Raw genomic sequence first — 16,678 nt, 5'->3', positions numbered from 1 at the left:
GGGACCATCTTTTCTCCTCTTAACAGCTAACCAACGGGTTTAACAAGGATTGATTAACATTTATTGCAACTTCTTAATTACTAAACCCACAAAATTATATACGATATGATGTAGGTAACTTTTAGTGAAAATAGTAACACTAGATAGTTAAACGAAACTTAATACATATAAAGATAATAGATTTTCTTTTAAATAAACAAAACACAAACTATCCTAATAAAATATAGTAGCATGAACCATGAATTGCAAGTACTAACAAGTTATATCACTAGTGAAAAAAAACAGAAGGGTTGCGGTTAAAACAACCCTAAGGGCTGCGTTTTTGGCCAACAACCCTTTCTATAGCAGCCCTTCACTTACGTTTTGTGCCTAAAACGCAGCCCTTCTTTGTGCAAAGGGCTGCGTTTTTGGCACAAAACTGCAGCCCTTTCGACACATAAAAAAATAAAAAATAAATGTTTGTTTTTTTGACATTTTTTTACTCTTAAATATATCAAGAAATTTAAAACAGGGAAAATCAACAAGAACAGTCGAAATTTATAGATCTAAAAATGAAAAAAAAATAACGAAAATGAAAAAAAGGAACGGAAATGAAAAAAAATAACGAAAATGAAAAAATGAACCAAAATGAAAAAAAAAGGAACAGACAATGAAAAAAAAAGAACGAAAATGAAAAAAAATAAATCAAACACATCAATTCAGAATGACAGAAATACATAATACTCAAACGAAAATGAAAATTAAACTCAAAAATTACAAACACACAAATTCAGAATGACAGAAAATGAAAAAAAAGGAATGAAAACGAAAATGAAAATTAAACAAAACTCAAACTCAAACCTAAAAATCAAAAATTGCAATCTACATCCAAATACTCAAACCCCATTGTTGTCTTTATGGCTAAACTCGAGTTGTTGGTGGCTGAACTGGTGTTTGACATTTGGTGGTGTCGTGCATTGGTGGTTGCCGTCGAGGCCATGGTTGTAGGATCTAGCGCTTGACAAACTGAGGTGGAAATCAACATCCTTCCTCTCACCACCGTTAAACGATGACTTAAAGAGAGAGATTATTTGCGAATTATCCGCGTCTAGAGGAGAGTAGGGCGCATTTTCTATGCGATGTTGTTGGTGTTGTTGTTTGTGTTGTTTTTGTTGTTTTTGTTGGTTGTGTTATTGTTTGTGTTGTTGTTGGAGTTGCGAGGAGCGAGGCGAAGATGAGAATAAGTTTGCTTGAACCCCATTCTTCTGTTTGTTGTGGACGTGAGAGAAGGAGGGTGAGAGAGACGAAGAGGGGTTTGGTGAAGAGAAAGATTAAAAGGGGGCTGCATTCTTCTGTTTGTTGTGGACGTGAGAGAAAAGGAGCGAGGGAGAGGAAAACCTAGCTAGCCCGCTTAACATTTGAAGCCCGCGAATTCATTTCAAATTTTTTTTTAAAAAAAAAGCCCATAAAAGGCTGCGTTTTTTTAAAAGACGCAGCCCTTTATTACTTAAAGGGCTGCGTTTTTTAAACAGCGCAACCCTTCACTATTAAGGGCTGTGTTTTTAGAAAACCGCAGCCCTTCCGTTTTTTCCCCTTGTGTATGTAGCAAATAAGTGCATAAGTACATCAAATTAGCTAAAAAACGAAAACACTAGAAGACAAAATAAGAACTCATTTGTATTTTTAACACTATTAGTAGTACTAGTATGAGTATTTAGACTGTTTTAGTTAATATCAGCATATCCTACCCGCCGACATTTTGTGATTCTGATACCAGGATTGACCCCAGGATTGAACGGGTTTAGGACCGTCTCGGTTGTGTTTCGGATTAATTATATAGCGAAAGGGGGACCGTCTGGTAGGTAATTAATCTAGTCAAAGGATTTATTAAAAATTTGAAAATAAGATTATTGAAATTTATATCTGAATTTGAAAAGATATTTTATTATGATCTTCTTGATTTGCACTTTGAATAAGCTATGTAATTACCCTTTTCACTATGCTCAATTTCAACAGACTTGGTGTCAAGAAGTATGAATTCATAAAACTTTTGAGTTTTATAAGATGTTTCAGATCGGTATTGACAATACAATGGGAAAAGAGAATTAGTGAGTTTGATAAGTTCATGAATTTGAGGAGTTTCTTCAAAACGGGTAAGGAGTAGGTGTTCCTTATGAGGTTTGGTGATGTATTTGTGGATTTCGAAATTTGAAGATTGGGACTTTTGAGTAGTTGGTTTTGAGTTTGAATTTTGAGAAAGATATTTGATTGCTTGGGAATAAGATAAAGGTGGAAAGTCGAAAAATACGTCAAGCTTATCTGATGAAGATGTTTTCTCACTTGATGGGCGGAGCTTATGAAATCTCATCACATAATCTTTCCGTTTTTGAATACCTTTGCCTTTATAAGAATGTTGATTCATTTTTCTTCCTGTCATAATTGAACTAGATTATTACTATTATTGCTTTTTCCTTGTAAAAATTCTCTAGTAAAAAAATCAGGAAGAGAATTATTTTCTCCTTTTATGAATTCTATTTGAAAATCAAAAACTGATAATATAGCTTGTCATCTAGCGAAAATTTGTTTTGAAACAATATTTGAACATCCTTTTGTAATATTTCTTTTAGAGATTTGTAACCTATTCTTAGTAAAAAGTTTTTATTATAGAGATCATCTTGAAATTTTTAAATACAAAGAACAATAGATAAAAATTTCTTTTTTAATAGTTGATAAGTTTTTTGAGAACCTAATCATGGGCCTGAATGAAATCTAATTATTTGCTCATTTTTATTTTCAGGTAATTTTTGTTTAAGAATGCCTCCATAATCCATGTCAGATGCATATGTTTCTAGTATCATGTATGATTGGGATTCGGGAGACCTAAACATGAAAGAGACTTGACTTTTTCTTTTAACGTTTGTATTATATGTGTATGTTTAGGTGCCCAAACTGGAGGATTTTTCCGTAATCTTTGGTAAAGACATGAACAATATTGTCTTAAATAGGAAAAAAATCTGAAATATAATTAAGACATCCTAAAAATCTTGTAATTGATATTTGTCTTTAATTTCATCTGGAAATTTGTCAGCAAATTCTATAGCTCTATTAATAGGTTTTATAGTGCCTTGGAAAATATCATGTCCTAAAAACCGCATTTTAGTTTGAAATAGTTTCATCTTGGGAAATGAGACGACCAAACCATTCTTTTTACTAACATGTAAGAAAGTATTAAGGTGTTTGAAATGTTGATCTAAGGTATTTGATAATATTAGGACATCATCAATATAGACTGTAATAATTTGAGTATAAGGATTAAAAATATCGTTCATAATATTTTGAAATTCAGATGGAGCATTTTTTAAGCCAAAAGACATTACATTCCACTCATAATATCCAAAAGAAACAATAAAGGCAGTTTTGTATCTATCATTTTCATCTATTTGAATTTGCCAAAATTCACTTTTCATATCAAATTTTGAGAAGATTTTTGCATTATAAAGATGAATTAATAAAAAAAATTATTAGGGTTGGGTACCTAATCTATTGTAAGACTTTACTACGAGGCTTATAATTAATTACTAATCTAGGAACTCCTCTTTCTTTTTCTGCTTGATTCACAACATAAAAAGCAACACAACTCCAAGGAGATTTAGATGGTCTAATTAACTTTTTATCTAATAAGGTTTGAGTTTTCTTTTTACAAAATTCTAACATTTCTTGATTCATTTGAATAAGTCTTGCCTTAGTAGGAATAGTTTTTTGTGAAAATTCTTTTTCATAAGGGAGTGAAACCATATGTTTTTTTTTCTTTCCCAAAAAACATTAGGAATATCTGCACAAAGTTCTTTAAACTTTTGTTCTAAATCACATTTTGAATATAAGGGTTTTTTTAATTTTTCTTCTATTTTTAAGTATAATATTTCTTGTTGTCAAAAAAGAAATTTGAGATTCCTTATTAGTTATTGTACTTACTTGTTGAAATATAGATGAAGGTTGTAACATTACCAAATCTTTTTGATATACTAGGAAAAGAAATTGAAATGATATTTTCTTTCCCATAATATTAATATGAACATCAGTATGATCAACGGAAAAAGGATAAATTTGAGTAATAAAAGGAGTACTAAGTATTATGTCATTATTTATATCTTTTACTAAAATGAATGTATTTTTAAAACAATAACCTTGATTACAAATATATGCAATTGGAAGTTTATATTTTATATTTAATGGTTCACCAAATCACCATTAACACGAGGTAATTAATCTGTTGTTTTTTCATAGAAGATGCTAGGAATTAGTCATTCCCTTGTACAATTTTGATCAGCTCTATTATCTAGTAATGATATAGTATTTAAGTGAAATTCATTACATACTTTTAGCGAAATGAGAATATACCATTTTTGAAAATTTATTCTATCTATAATATTTATTTGATCGTCTTTAGGGTCTGTTCTCCCCAACTTATTTTCAGTTCAATTCACTTGAGTTCAGTTCAGCTGTTCTCCCCAACTTATTTAGTTCAGTTCAATTCACTTCAGTTCAGTTCAGCTGTTTTATGCCGAAGAGAACAGGCTCTTAAGGTCTTGGGATGAAATTTGAATAGGAGGTAAGTTTGAAGTAGAAGGGTTGATCCTTTTGACTATTATTTGATTCTAACGAAGCTATTCTAGTTTGAAGTTCTAAATCTTTAGTTTTGAATTCTAGCAATTGCTCTTTAACCTCTTTTACTTGTGTTTTAAGAGTACTAACTTCAAATTGTAAATCTTTAGTTGTAATCTGTTTGAAAATATTATGAGTTGGATATCGATCAAATATTTTTGATAAAGTAAATGGTTCAGTTCTAGCAGGATTTTCTTCTTTGCAAACAATATCTTTTAGCTTTAAAAGGTATTCCTTTTTATATATGTGTCGTTAATTTTGTCTATAAGTTCAAAGAAAAATTCTTTCTCATTATTATTTTTTGTAATAACATTGATAGAAGGAATAGAGATAATGTCTACACATTTTTAAGGTATAGTCCAGTTTTGAAAATTAATGGGAAAATATATTTTCTTAATATGTATTATGTTTGATTTATCACTATAATGTGAAAATAACTTTCTATAAAAAGTAGTCATGATCATATAATGATAAAAGTTAGTGCATAAAGCAGTTAAGTAGATGCATATAAATGGGACCAACAGGACCGCCCTTACTAGAACCACCTTTTCTCCTCTTAACGGCTGACAACGGATTTAACAACGGTTGACCGACGTCTGACCAACACTTAGTGCAACTTCTTAATTACTAAACTCACGAAATTATATATTATATGATGTAGGTAACTTTTAGTGAAAAGTAGTAACATTAGATATTTAAACTAAACTTAATATATATAAAAAGATTATAGATTTACTTTTAAATAAACAAAACATAAAATATCGTAATAAAATATAGTAGCATGAACCATGAATTGCAAGTACTAACAAGTTATACATAGCAAATGAGTGCATAAGTACATCAAATTAGCTAAAAAACAAAAATACTAGAAGACGAAATAAGAACTCATTTGTATTTTTATTAGTAGTACTAGTATGAGTATTTAGACTGTTTTAGACTTACAAAAATTATTAAAAGAAACGGTCTAATTTTAATATAGAAAGAAACCTAGTCACTAAATGGATTAAACTAGTCACCTAAATAAATTAATCTAGTCACTATTGGACTAATTCTATTTTTAATATTAGGCTTACCATTGCCTAATTTTAATTTAAACTTAGCCGGTCTTTTACAAGACAAACTCTTAAACTTAATATCGGCAAATCCTATCCCTGGCGTTTTTTGACTCTAATACCAGGATTGACTTTAAAACTGGACGGGTTTAGGACCTCTCGACTGTTTCGAATTAATCAGGGTTTAACTCAGCTGAGCCAGAATCTCACAAAGATACAGGTATTTTCACTCTGGTTCTGGCTCATCATGATGTTCCATATAAAATCCTGTACTTTCACATTACAGATCCAGTTTGAAGTTTGAAGCAGGCAATTCAGTTAAAGCAAATATTAGAGAAGGTATAGTTATTCATGACAAGTAAACAAAGACAAATTAGCACAAACTAAGCAACTGGGTTCACAAATCTGATCAAGGTTTCTGTTGACCCTGTCAAAACTTTTAAAATCTCTGAACCACATAAAAGTAAGAGCACAAAACAAAAACAGCTAATGAAGCAGGATACAATCACTGCGAACTGTCCCTCGTGGAAGTTGGTCCAGAACATCAATTAGATCCCCGTCTGGCCGTAGGGCCAATTTTTACCATGTTCAACATGTTCTATGGAACAGGGCCCCTTAATTGTGAGACCCAAAATAGAGAAAATCCAAGTAGTAAAAAGAAAAGGTTTATCTACTTATCTGGGCTACTATGTTTTCATAATATGATTATATGAAGTGAAGAATCATGAATGGATGAGCTACTATATTATTGAATTCTTCAAATATGAGTTCGCACAGGCCTCTATATAATTCGAGACGGGCTTGTCTGGCCGTCTACAACCTTTGTACCTCTAAGAACCACAATATTCTCATATCCACGAACTTCTGTAGAGTGAGCTCATTGTTTGTATCAATCAGAAGCTTATCAACACAACAATAAGTCCATAAGTAGGCTTGCAGTAAGCATGGAGGAAAAGAATATGTAAGCCAGTACAATGAAAAATTAAATCACCAGTACGTTGCACAAAGGTGAATGATTATCTTCCACTCTATAAACGTTTCTTCCTTCTATTCTCACCTCGATTCCACTAAACATTCTGCCACACCCCTTTTTGTTACAATTTATAACAAAGACATCATTGACAAGATCAGAAAATATGCAAACCAAGTATATATACATCCATTCTCAAAGCACAAAAGGCAATTTACAACAATGCAAAGACCAATTTGCACGTTGTCTGTGATGTCTTGTGACAGCGGGAAAGACAATAATACAAGTATTTCAAGGTGACAGGGAAAAAATTGGAGCAACTCTCCGTTCAGACACAGTTTAAATAAGTCTAAACCACCTATTTATAAGACCTTGGTTTGCAGTGAAGTCAAATTAGATGGTTCTGAACTCTGTATAGATCATATGGGCTCCGACCATAACAGACTATTATCCGAATATCTAAAATGTGACTCCCACCACTCCACCAGGGCAAGTACCAACACTCATATCTCTACAACCTTGCCAATATAACTGAAAAGAGGTTGCTTCTGACAATTTCTTGATCGGAAAGGACGAAAGGTGTGTGACTGGTGTACTATTTACAGCAAACGAGCAGAAAGGATCACATATTCACATAGTAAGTTGGTTGATTTAAACTTTGAAAGTTGCAAGTTTCACTTTCACTGACCTATTAAGGCAGAAAAGTTGGTATAATTAGATCTTTGGTTCAGAAAGTTACAAAATTTTACACAAGAAAAAGGTTTTAAGTAGCAGCTTGCATTGGGTGCAATAAACATTGAAAATTTCATGTAAATGTGGTTCGAAATTCGAATGTAATAAAATTAGAAGTTTTTCAATTTTTGTCAAGTGATCCATGCACTTTATATGCTAATGTTCCTGGTAATTACAGACATCAACTTGGTAAAATATAGATAATTTGCATCAACTTTTTGTCAAGTGTAACTAACCTGTAAATCAGAATCTAATTAACACAACCAAATTAACCTGTAAATTACAGCAATGACAGCAATAGCTAATTCTTGTAATGACAGAAGCTAAATCTTGTAAATGCTATAACTAAACCATCTGATTAAACTTACAACTATATCTTGTAATGACAGTAGCTAATTTTTGTCAGGTGTAACCTGTAAATCAGAATAGCTAATTCTTGAAAATTCAGAGTAACATTGACATCTGGAACATGAATCAAAATTACAAACAGCAGCAATATCAAGTATCATATCTAATGTGCAGATTAATGATATTTTTAGATAGTAATAATCTTTGTTTGATAAATAAAATTTGAGAAATAAAAGGAGTATCCTGTGCTCAATCACACTTTAAACTACTAATTGACTTTAATGACAAAGAAAGACCCTAAATCTAGCTAAAGTTCTTGCCTGCTGTGATGCAAAATATCATCTAACTAATGCAAAAAGCTAAATTTTATGGAAAGTATTAGGTGATCGATGGCCTACAAGTAATTGACATCACCTTCGATCCTATAATGTGGAATCAAATCTCTTCCGTTGCAATAGGATCTCGACAACTAGTAATGTATCCAACTATCCAGCAATTTCATCTACCTTCTAGCTCTGGACTTCATATTTGTCTTCCCAACAATCTTCTCCCATCTCGATGGCGCCTTAAGCCTCCTACACCCAATTGGAACAAGGCTTGGAATAACCATTTGAATATCATGAATCTTAAGGTCACCCTGAATCTTAACATCCTCTATATACCCATCTACCTCATCATACCAAAATAAACGACAACTATTCTTATCACTGACCCACAATGATAACAAATATCTGTTTACCCTGTTAGAATAAAACAGAACGTTCAAATCTTCGAAACTTTCCACAGGAAAAATCAATAATTTTGTCCATGAACTTGTAACACCGTATTCTTTCATAACCCATAATTGTTGATCAGAACAATTTCGTTCAGGAACAGTAATCAGCGTGCTTATACATCCCTCCAAAACAAACACATTGTTGACCTTATATTTTTCATCTAAATTAGGGAAATCCATCTGACTCCATTCTTCATCATGTAGATTAAAACTAATAATCATCTTCACATCGTGATTATTCGCGTAAAAATTTAAGCAATTGTTTAAGACGCCGAAACCAATATTCGTCCATTGTGCACCTACGTCTGGAGGATCTAACCGTTTCCACGATCCTAATCTCAAGCTATAAATCATTCCTTCGAGTCCTACCTGATCATAGTCTTCCTTCCAGTACCAAACATACACGATCTTGTAATCGTCGTTCTTTTCGTCATAACCAAAGGCTGAAGCAACTGATATATAACACATCTCCGAGTAACGGTGTTGGCTTATCTCATTATCAGCGAAAGGAAGGATCTTTACCGCTGTCGGATTTGTGGGGTTCAACAGACAATAATTGTTCTGATAAAAACCACTGCTAATGCAAAGTATGCCGTTGCTCGAACCAACTAATCTTGGAGGTGAAACGTGCTGGAACGCAGGAGCTAAAGCGAGTTCAACAGGACGCGGCGATAAGCTTCTAACGTCATCGATAAGGTAGAGGGAACTTCCAGACGTAAAGATGAGTTGGGTATTAAATTCAGTAGGGTATTGTAGTGAGTTCTTCAAGTGTTGTTTGATGAAGTTTGAGTTGTTAATGTAATTTTGCCATTCCTTGTTCATGGATTTAAATCGAACAAGTGATTTTACATCGAGCTTTTCAACAATGTCGGAGAGGAGATGATCGGGAATACTCGACATTCTTATTTTTTTTTCCTATGATGTGTTTAGTTTTGGGGGGAGAATAGGAGGACCAACGATACTCCTCAAGATATATAGTAGTTACCAGGTCCGGATCTTCTAGAGTTTTATGAAAACTGTACGAAGTAGAGTTGAATCCTAACCATATATTATAAAATCAAGGGTTCATGATTAGTGGGAAAGGAAAAGATATGGACAGAATATTCAAGGAAAAATAGGGGGGATTTTTAGGAAAGAAAATATAAGCCTATGAATTATGACAACTACGGCGGGTTGGTTATCAAGTATACTCAGGATAAAAATTTATCATAGCTCATCTCCTATTCTCTTTTAGTGTTTTTATTTGTCTAGGTCTCTTGGGAAATTAGACTATCTTTTAGACTTCGACTCTCTCTTAAGTGTTCAGGGTTAGTTTATTCTTTACAGCTTTTCCATATATGGGAATTAGAAATTTTACTAGGAAATTATCTCTAAAACTATTTTATTCCTAATCATAATCAAATACTTATTAGAAATATTCCTAAGATAATATTTATTTTTCGTAATTATATCCCTTATATAAGTAGGGAGGATACAAAATTAGGAATCCCACGCTACCAGTGAAAAGAATTGAACCCTTATTACAAAGAAAGAAAAGCAACTCAGGCCAACTTTTTTTTTTATGTATATTGAATTATTGACATTTAATATATATGTTTGAGAATAAAACTATAATATTAAATTAGATTAACATATAGGTTATTGATCATGACTGTTATATCTTATGATTAATACTAAAGTTATATTAATCGTGTTTTCATTTATAAACTGGTTTTTTTTGCCTGAACGATGTTTTGGGTTAGTTACAAATTAGAATAAATAAATATGTTATTATTCTTAAATTTTATAATTTATTTTTTTACTTTTCGTATTTTTTGTCTATTAAGAAATTGAAAAATTCACGTAAAGGTTTGAGTTTGAAAATAATACCTTAAAAGGAACCGTGGTAAGAAAATATGACATCAATAGTCTCGTGTTAGTAATGTAATAAAAGTATTAGAGATGTATCTACTTGTTAACTCTTTTTAGTTAAGTTTAATTAATTATTACACACTTTATCATATTTTACCAAGGACCCTTGGGTCCAATGGTATGGCTTCCTACCTCCCACATGTGAGACCAAGGTATTGTTGGGGAGAGGGGGGTTGGGGCTTGTTGGGCCTCTGGGTGAGTGGCCCTATGCGAGGGCAGCCCAGAGGAAATTCATCTTACCACGGGTACCCAAAAGGGGGCCCAAAAAAAATATTTTATCACATTTTATTTGAAACATTAGACAATAAAGCCATACTATATTGATGATTAAGATCTTACTTTTCATTTCAAGGTCACGTGTTCGATACCTTGCATACGCACAATTTCTTAGAAAAGTGTCACGTAGCACATAGGCAAGAAATATAGATTTTACTTCATCATATATATGTTTAGAAGCAAGTAAAATTATTCTGAAATAGGATCGGGATTCAGAGTGAGTCCACAAGTGAGAACAAACTTATGTTTAGAACATACATAACGCTTTTTAGAACATGCAATACTTTGTAGAGCATATTAATTTTAATTTTTTTAGAACATATGCTACGATTTTTAGAACATGAACACATCTTTTTACATAAGAATCTAATCAACTTATATATATATATATATATATATATATATATATATATATATATATATATATATATATATATATATATATATATATATATATATATATGTTTGTGTGTGTGTGTGTGTGTTTTCTAAATTGTTTATAACATGTTATAACTTATTTCAAGTATGTTATACATTATATCTCATATCCTATATAATAACTTTTATAGCATATGTAATACCACATACTCAAAATCACAATGTGAGACAAACTCATCTTATCTCATCTCATCTCAACAAGTTTTACATTGCTAATTAGCAATAACTAATCATCATCTACCATATCAAATGATCAAAATCATGTATCATCAACACAATTATAGCAATTATTTTAGAACACGAATTTCCAAAATTTGGAACATGATATAACAAATTTTAGAACATAAAATACAAAATTTTAGAACATGAATTCAACCTAATAAATAAATAAAATTTTGATAAAAAATTCGTTAAACTTGGCAAGAACCTCTGTTGAATTCATGTCACTTTGCTGATTTATATATGAAGAAATTTGTTAATTGAATTTCATCTTGAGTTTGGTTGAGTTTATTTGAGGAGAGATAATGGATATTCTTGAGTAGTGAAAACAGTCATCTTGAAAAAAGTGAACAAATATAAACTCATTTCACTATAAATAAGTTGAATCTTTTTATGAAAAATTTCGTTGCACTTGTAAAAAAAACTTGAGTGAAATTTAACTTGGAGTTTCAACTAAGTCTACTTAAGGAAAAAAAAATGGGTATTCTTAAGGAAAGATAATTAGTCTCTTAAAGAAAAGAGAGATAATAAATTCGTAGTTAATAAATACAAGCTAAAAAGATTGAATTTCAGAAAATTTTGATGAAAAATTTAGTAATATTTGTGGAGAACTAGGTTGAATTTGAGTTTAAAATTTTGATGAAGTTTTTTTGAGAAAAAGACATGATTCAAAACATATCATTTAGTTTATAGAACATAAAATGTGTTCTCACATAAGAAAGTTTTCACAAGAGTCTTCCCATATATATAAAAAAATGCTCGGACTCCACGAGAACTTTTAAAAGTGAAAAGAACATCAACTTATAAACGAGATGCAACAAAAAAAAAAATATACTCAAAATTTTGATGTCACGTTTTATTATTTTCACTAAGAACACAACTTTCATCACAACAAAGGACTATCTCATAGAAATGTAAAGCTAAAATCACAAATTTCCTTATTTTATCTTCTTATTTACAAACGTGGAACATTGAAATCTAACTACCTAACCATGGAAATTTTCAAATGATACGTCTTGACCAAAATATAGAGACAGAATTTGTAAATTGTCACAAAAATTAATGAGGTCTTAAGCCTCATGAAGCCTGTAAATCTCTCACATTGTTTCCTTTGATCTCCTACGCAATCTCTTTCTCTAAGTTTGGATCTTTTACCAAACAATGCAAATTCATCTCAATCACGTCCTTTTCTTACTTTTGTTACTATCCCTTCTAAAACGGGGTAGCTAAGAACTAAGAGAAAGAATGAGAGGAAAAGTTGCCCAAACATTTCATCACAATTCTTGTTGATTATTGCCCTTCTTAATCCGCCAACAAATGACACCATATTTAGTACCACTAAAATGATAAGAGGAACCATGAACACAGCTGCTCCTTGGAAATCAAACTTGCCCTTCTCATATTTTTCGAGCTTTTCCTTGTCCACAACCTTGTTAGTTAATCGGAAACTAGCCTTTTGTATGCCGATCTTTTTCATTATTGCATCCATTGTTCCAAATAAGGAAGCTGTTACCGATTTGATGATCCAAATTCTGATCTCGTTCCACCATGTTTTAATGGAATCGTCACTTGAGAGAACCTCGTATAAATGTTGAAGGAGGGAGGATGCAAATACTACCACGAAAACTCCAATCCATGGATCCGATACCTTCAAAGTCACAAACATTTAGAGCACTAGATATCCTATAGCATGTCAAAATAATAATATGTTTTGAATGATTAATATTAGTGATTCAAACTTGGAGCTTACCTTAGGAAAAACAGGAACACCCTTCAATAGGCATACTGGAAGGACGATGCCATATATTAAGAACGAAACTCCGAAAAGGGCTGAAAATGTGAAGTAACCGTAGCACATGCTTTGTAATATAGACATCCTCGAAAAGGCATAAGTTAGAGGGCTAAACTTTGATATGCCAACTCCTAGTAATCCAGAGGTCCATTTCATTAGTTGAACCATGGCATCTTTCATGTCAATCGTCGTGCATCCTAAGAAGCAGGGTCTTTTTGGGTAAAGATACACGGAAATCCATCCTTTGCAATGTAAGAGATATCCGGTAAATGTACTCTCCAACAAACACTCATACGAATATCCAATCTGTATGAAAAGTTTTTCAGAATTTGATAAAATATGACTATACAGTAAGGGTTATTTTCAAGTAAGTATATATAGCATATGAAATACTTGCCTTGTTACCCCATTCAGTGTTTGATTCATATGCACAAGTAGCCAAATTTTTAGCCTCTTCTAACAAGTCGTCTCTTGTCATTTCCTTCAAGGCCATATTTTGCTTGGAGTTTGAACTAACTGACGCAATGAATTTTGTGGAGGAGCCGAAGGCCTTCTCTGGTTGATTAATGAGAAATTCATCTACAAATGCAAGAAAATTTAGTCACCTAATGCACACAATTCCATTTCTCATGATTATAGTTTATTAAAGACTTTTATCTGACCTTCGTTATGAGGTTGTCCATACAATGCTTTCCTCTTCAAGTAATACCCTGTTCCTGTCAAGACTGGTCCTCTAATACCATCCATTCCTTGCCATTTTGTCTACATTCAAAAGAATTGCCTAGTTTTGAGAGAGGATAAAATTTACGACTAGACGTCTAGACCAATCTAGCTCAACCAACTGATTGAGGTGGTATTGGTGACTTAGTTTGAGAAAAATAGCGGAAAAAAAGTATACCTTGTACGCGGATCTAGCTTGGCCATCATAGATATCATTTTTACTGGTGTTGTAGAAAATTTGTGGGTATTGCACAAATGCAAGTGAAGGAGCCAATTTTGGGTCAAGATGAAAGCACATAGATTGACGAGCAGAAGTTGGATCATTGCAGTACATATCACAGTCCAACACCAATAAGTAAGGCCCGTTGCTCAATACACCTGATACTCTGAGCTGCAAAGGTTTACATTCAAGTCAATTAATTGTGATTAGTTGCCGAAATTATGTTAAATGAGTACCCCTACAACTATTGATCATTGTATATAGTACATTAATTAGAGGAAAAACTATTAGTGAATAGGAGGATGCATGCTTACAAGAGCATTAAGAGCTCCGGCTTTGAAACGATGAGGACGATTTGGTCTCTTTTCCCTGGATACGTAGACCAAAAGGGGCATTTTCACTTCGCCTTCTCCATTTTGCTTGTTGTCATGTATAATCTGACATACATAGCGAAAAACACGTAGATATAACACCAGTTCAGTTTGAGCACCAATAAAATTTTGTATATTAGTAAGATTATTAAAGGAGTGATATAGTACCTCAACGCAAGGGGAACGATCATGTGCCATGGTGCATTTGCTTTCATCTTCACTTGCTTTCTCCACATAATTCTTAAAAGCTTCATATTTTGACTGTAATTTAATTTTTGTAGTCAAAATCAATCAGGATCCAGGTCTTATTTGGTAATTATAGAGATTTTATTCATATGATGCTTTCACCTATTGATGTATCAGCAAATCTTGGATAGACCGGGGTCACAATAATATACTGTGAACCCAAACTGACTATATCACATAAAAACTGACTATAATATAGAAAAAATGACTTATATCATACAAAACTGAGTATTCAAAAAGGTGATTAACTGATTGTATCATACAAAATTGACTATATCAAGTAAAAACTGACTATATCATACGACCTCTAGTTCACAATAACTTGTTGTGCACAGTGATTCATTCAAGCTTTTTTCTAGTGACGTAATGCATTTTTTAATTAGTTGTACATAATTAGACCATTTCATCGTTGTATACAACAACAACAACAACAACAACAATAATAATAATACAGACTATTGCCGATGTGTGCTAATTAATCCATATGTAATAGCACAAATTACTCAAAAATCAGGGTTGCTCTGAGCAAACAGTTGACTATGGAGTATGTAGCACATGATAAGGGTCATAATAGAGATTATTTAGAGCCAATTTTCCTCATGATAATAATGATATATAAAATGATAACAATAATAGAATTAATAATACTAGAGAATCGAAAATCAAAAAAAACAAAGTGGTAATACCTTGAGCACCAATTCATCAGCCTTAAAGTCCTGATTCCAATCAAGTCTTTCCCCATCACAAAAAGAAGAGAAGAAAGCCTGAGGACACCTAGTCTTGATACCATACTTACTACAAAAAGGAAGCCAAACCTTAGCAAACTTAGAAGCCTCCTTAATAGCCTCCCTAGTCAAGGGAGAACCTCCATCATCCGAAAGATAAACACCCAACTTCTCTGCCGGGTAATCCAATGCCATCGCCGAAAGCACCGTGTTCATCACCTCTAACACCGGCTCCTTTATTGGATCAGCTGTGCATATGAACACGTCCACCCCTGGCAGTTGTTCCTCCTTGATGGAATCCCATCCAGCTACATCTCGCAACACAGGCCGCCATCGAAAGGCCTGTGTTAACGCCCATACAAAGCCTAGAACCACCTCTGCTGTGGTTAGTAAGGTCCATGGAAGTATGCCTGATTTGGTGGTAGAGAACGATGTAAAACGGTAGTAGAATAAAGCAAGGATGGCTAAGGAGTGGAAGAGTATGTGGAAACGGCTAAGTATTGCTCTTGTTGTTTGGACTTTGCAAATGTGGAGAGAAGACATTTTTAGGGAGAAAGAGTGTGTGTGTTTGTGTGTAGATGACTTCAATGGTGGTTATAGTTGGAGTTTGGAATTCTGACAAGATGATATAGTATGGTACATTTTGGAGAAAGCACACAATTAAAATCAATGTTGAATGTGCACGAGGCACACGAGATGGCCGAGGTTAAGACTTTTTGTTTCCCATGTGGCTGTGATGTTTTTTCTAATACTTTAATGGACAAGGTGGTATGTATTTATTTGGATTATGCTGCTTTTAAACTATTTTTCCTTGATTTGAGATTCCTGAATTTTATTGGTTGACATCAACGGTCTCAGCAAGTTTTATCTATATGGGGGTAGGTATAAACTATAAAATATAGCAAGGACCAAGGAGGCAATAACAATCTTATTGCAAAATTAGTCAATAGTTTACATGTATATGCCGCATATCTCTAATTGACTTAATTAGACATTATTTTATGACCTTAGACCATCAATATGGTGTATTAAAACCTCATGAGATATACTACGGATATCTTGGTCTAGTGATTAAAATTGAGGTGCTATGAACGATAGGTCATAAGTCTGAATCTCGCCTCCCCCTACTTTGTACTTTGTACTGAATACTTAGTAGATAAATACTTAGTATTTAAGTAGTTTTGATCCCGTGTAATGCATGTAATTTTGGTCATGTGAGGTGGAAAGTGGAGGGGAAACAAC

General features: G+C 32.7%; 2 protein-coding genes across 2 annotated transcripts; both read right to left on the bottom strand.

The window, feature by feature from the left end:
- Positions 1-8,245: 8,245 nt before the first annotated feature.
- Positions 8,246-9,418, bottom strand: LOC104888925 (F-box protein CPR1). The gene has a single exon (XM_010674040.1). The coding sequence runs from the start codon at positions 9,416-9,418 to the stop codon at positions 8,246-8,248; it is 1,173 nt and encodes a 390-aa protein (XP_010672342.1).
- A 2,776-nt stretch (positions 9,419-12,194) lies between these two features.
- LOC104888761 (cellulose synthase-like protein G2) lies at positions 12,195-16,148 on the bottom strand. Its single transcript, XM_010673823.4, has 8 exons — positions 15,398-16,148; positions 14,634-14,726; positions 14,409-14,531; positions 14,053-14,265; positions 13,817-13,916; positions 13,552-13,733; positions 13,113-13,460; positions 12,195-13,010 (listed from the first exon to the last, which is right to left on the bottom strand). Exons 1-8 carry the CDS (start codon positions 15,977-15,979, stop codon positions 12,537-12,539), a joined length of 2,115 nt encoding a protein of 704 aa, XP_010672125.1. The 5' UTR covers positions 15,980-16,148; the 3' UTR covers positions 12,195-12,536.
- Between the last annotated feature and the right edge of the window lie 530 nt (positions 16,149-16,678).

The sequence above is a fragment of the Beta vulgaris genome, chromosome 3 (genome assembly GCF_026745355.1).
Source record: "Beta vulgaris subsp. vulgaris cultivar EL10 chromosome 3, EL10.2, whole genome shotgun sequence".
NCBI lineage: Eukaryota > Viridiplantae > Streptophyta > Magnoliopsida > Caryophyllales > Amaranthaceae > Beta > Beta vulgaris.
Note: the sequence above shows the minus strand (reverse complement) of the source record. Positions and strands in the feature narration are given on the sequence as shown.

Excerpts from the sequence above, each read along its gene's own strand:
- LOC104888925 (XM_010674040.1), bottom strand. The coding sequence starts at position 9,418 with ATGTCGAGTATTCCCGATCATCTCCTCTCCGACATTGTTGAAAAGCTC.
- LOC104888761 (XM_010673823.4), bottom strand. The coding sequence starts at position 15,979 with ATGTCTTCTCTCCACATTTGCAAAGTCCAAACAACAAGAGCAATACTT. Across the intron at positions 14,266-14,408 it reads CCGGAGCTCTTAATGCTCTT|CTCAGAGTATCAGGTGTATT; the intron begins GTAAGCATGCAT and ends AAACCTTTGCAG. Across the intron at positions 13,917-14,052 it reads AAGCTAGATCCGCGTACAAG|ACAAAATGGCAAGGAATGGA; the intron begins GTATACTTTTTT and ends TTTTGAATGTAG.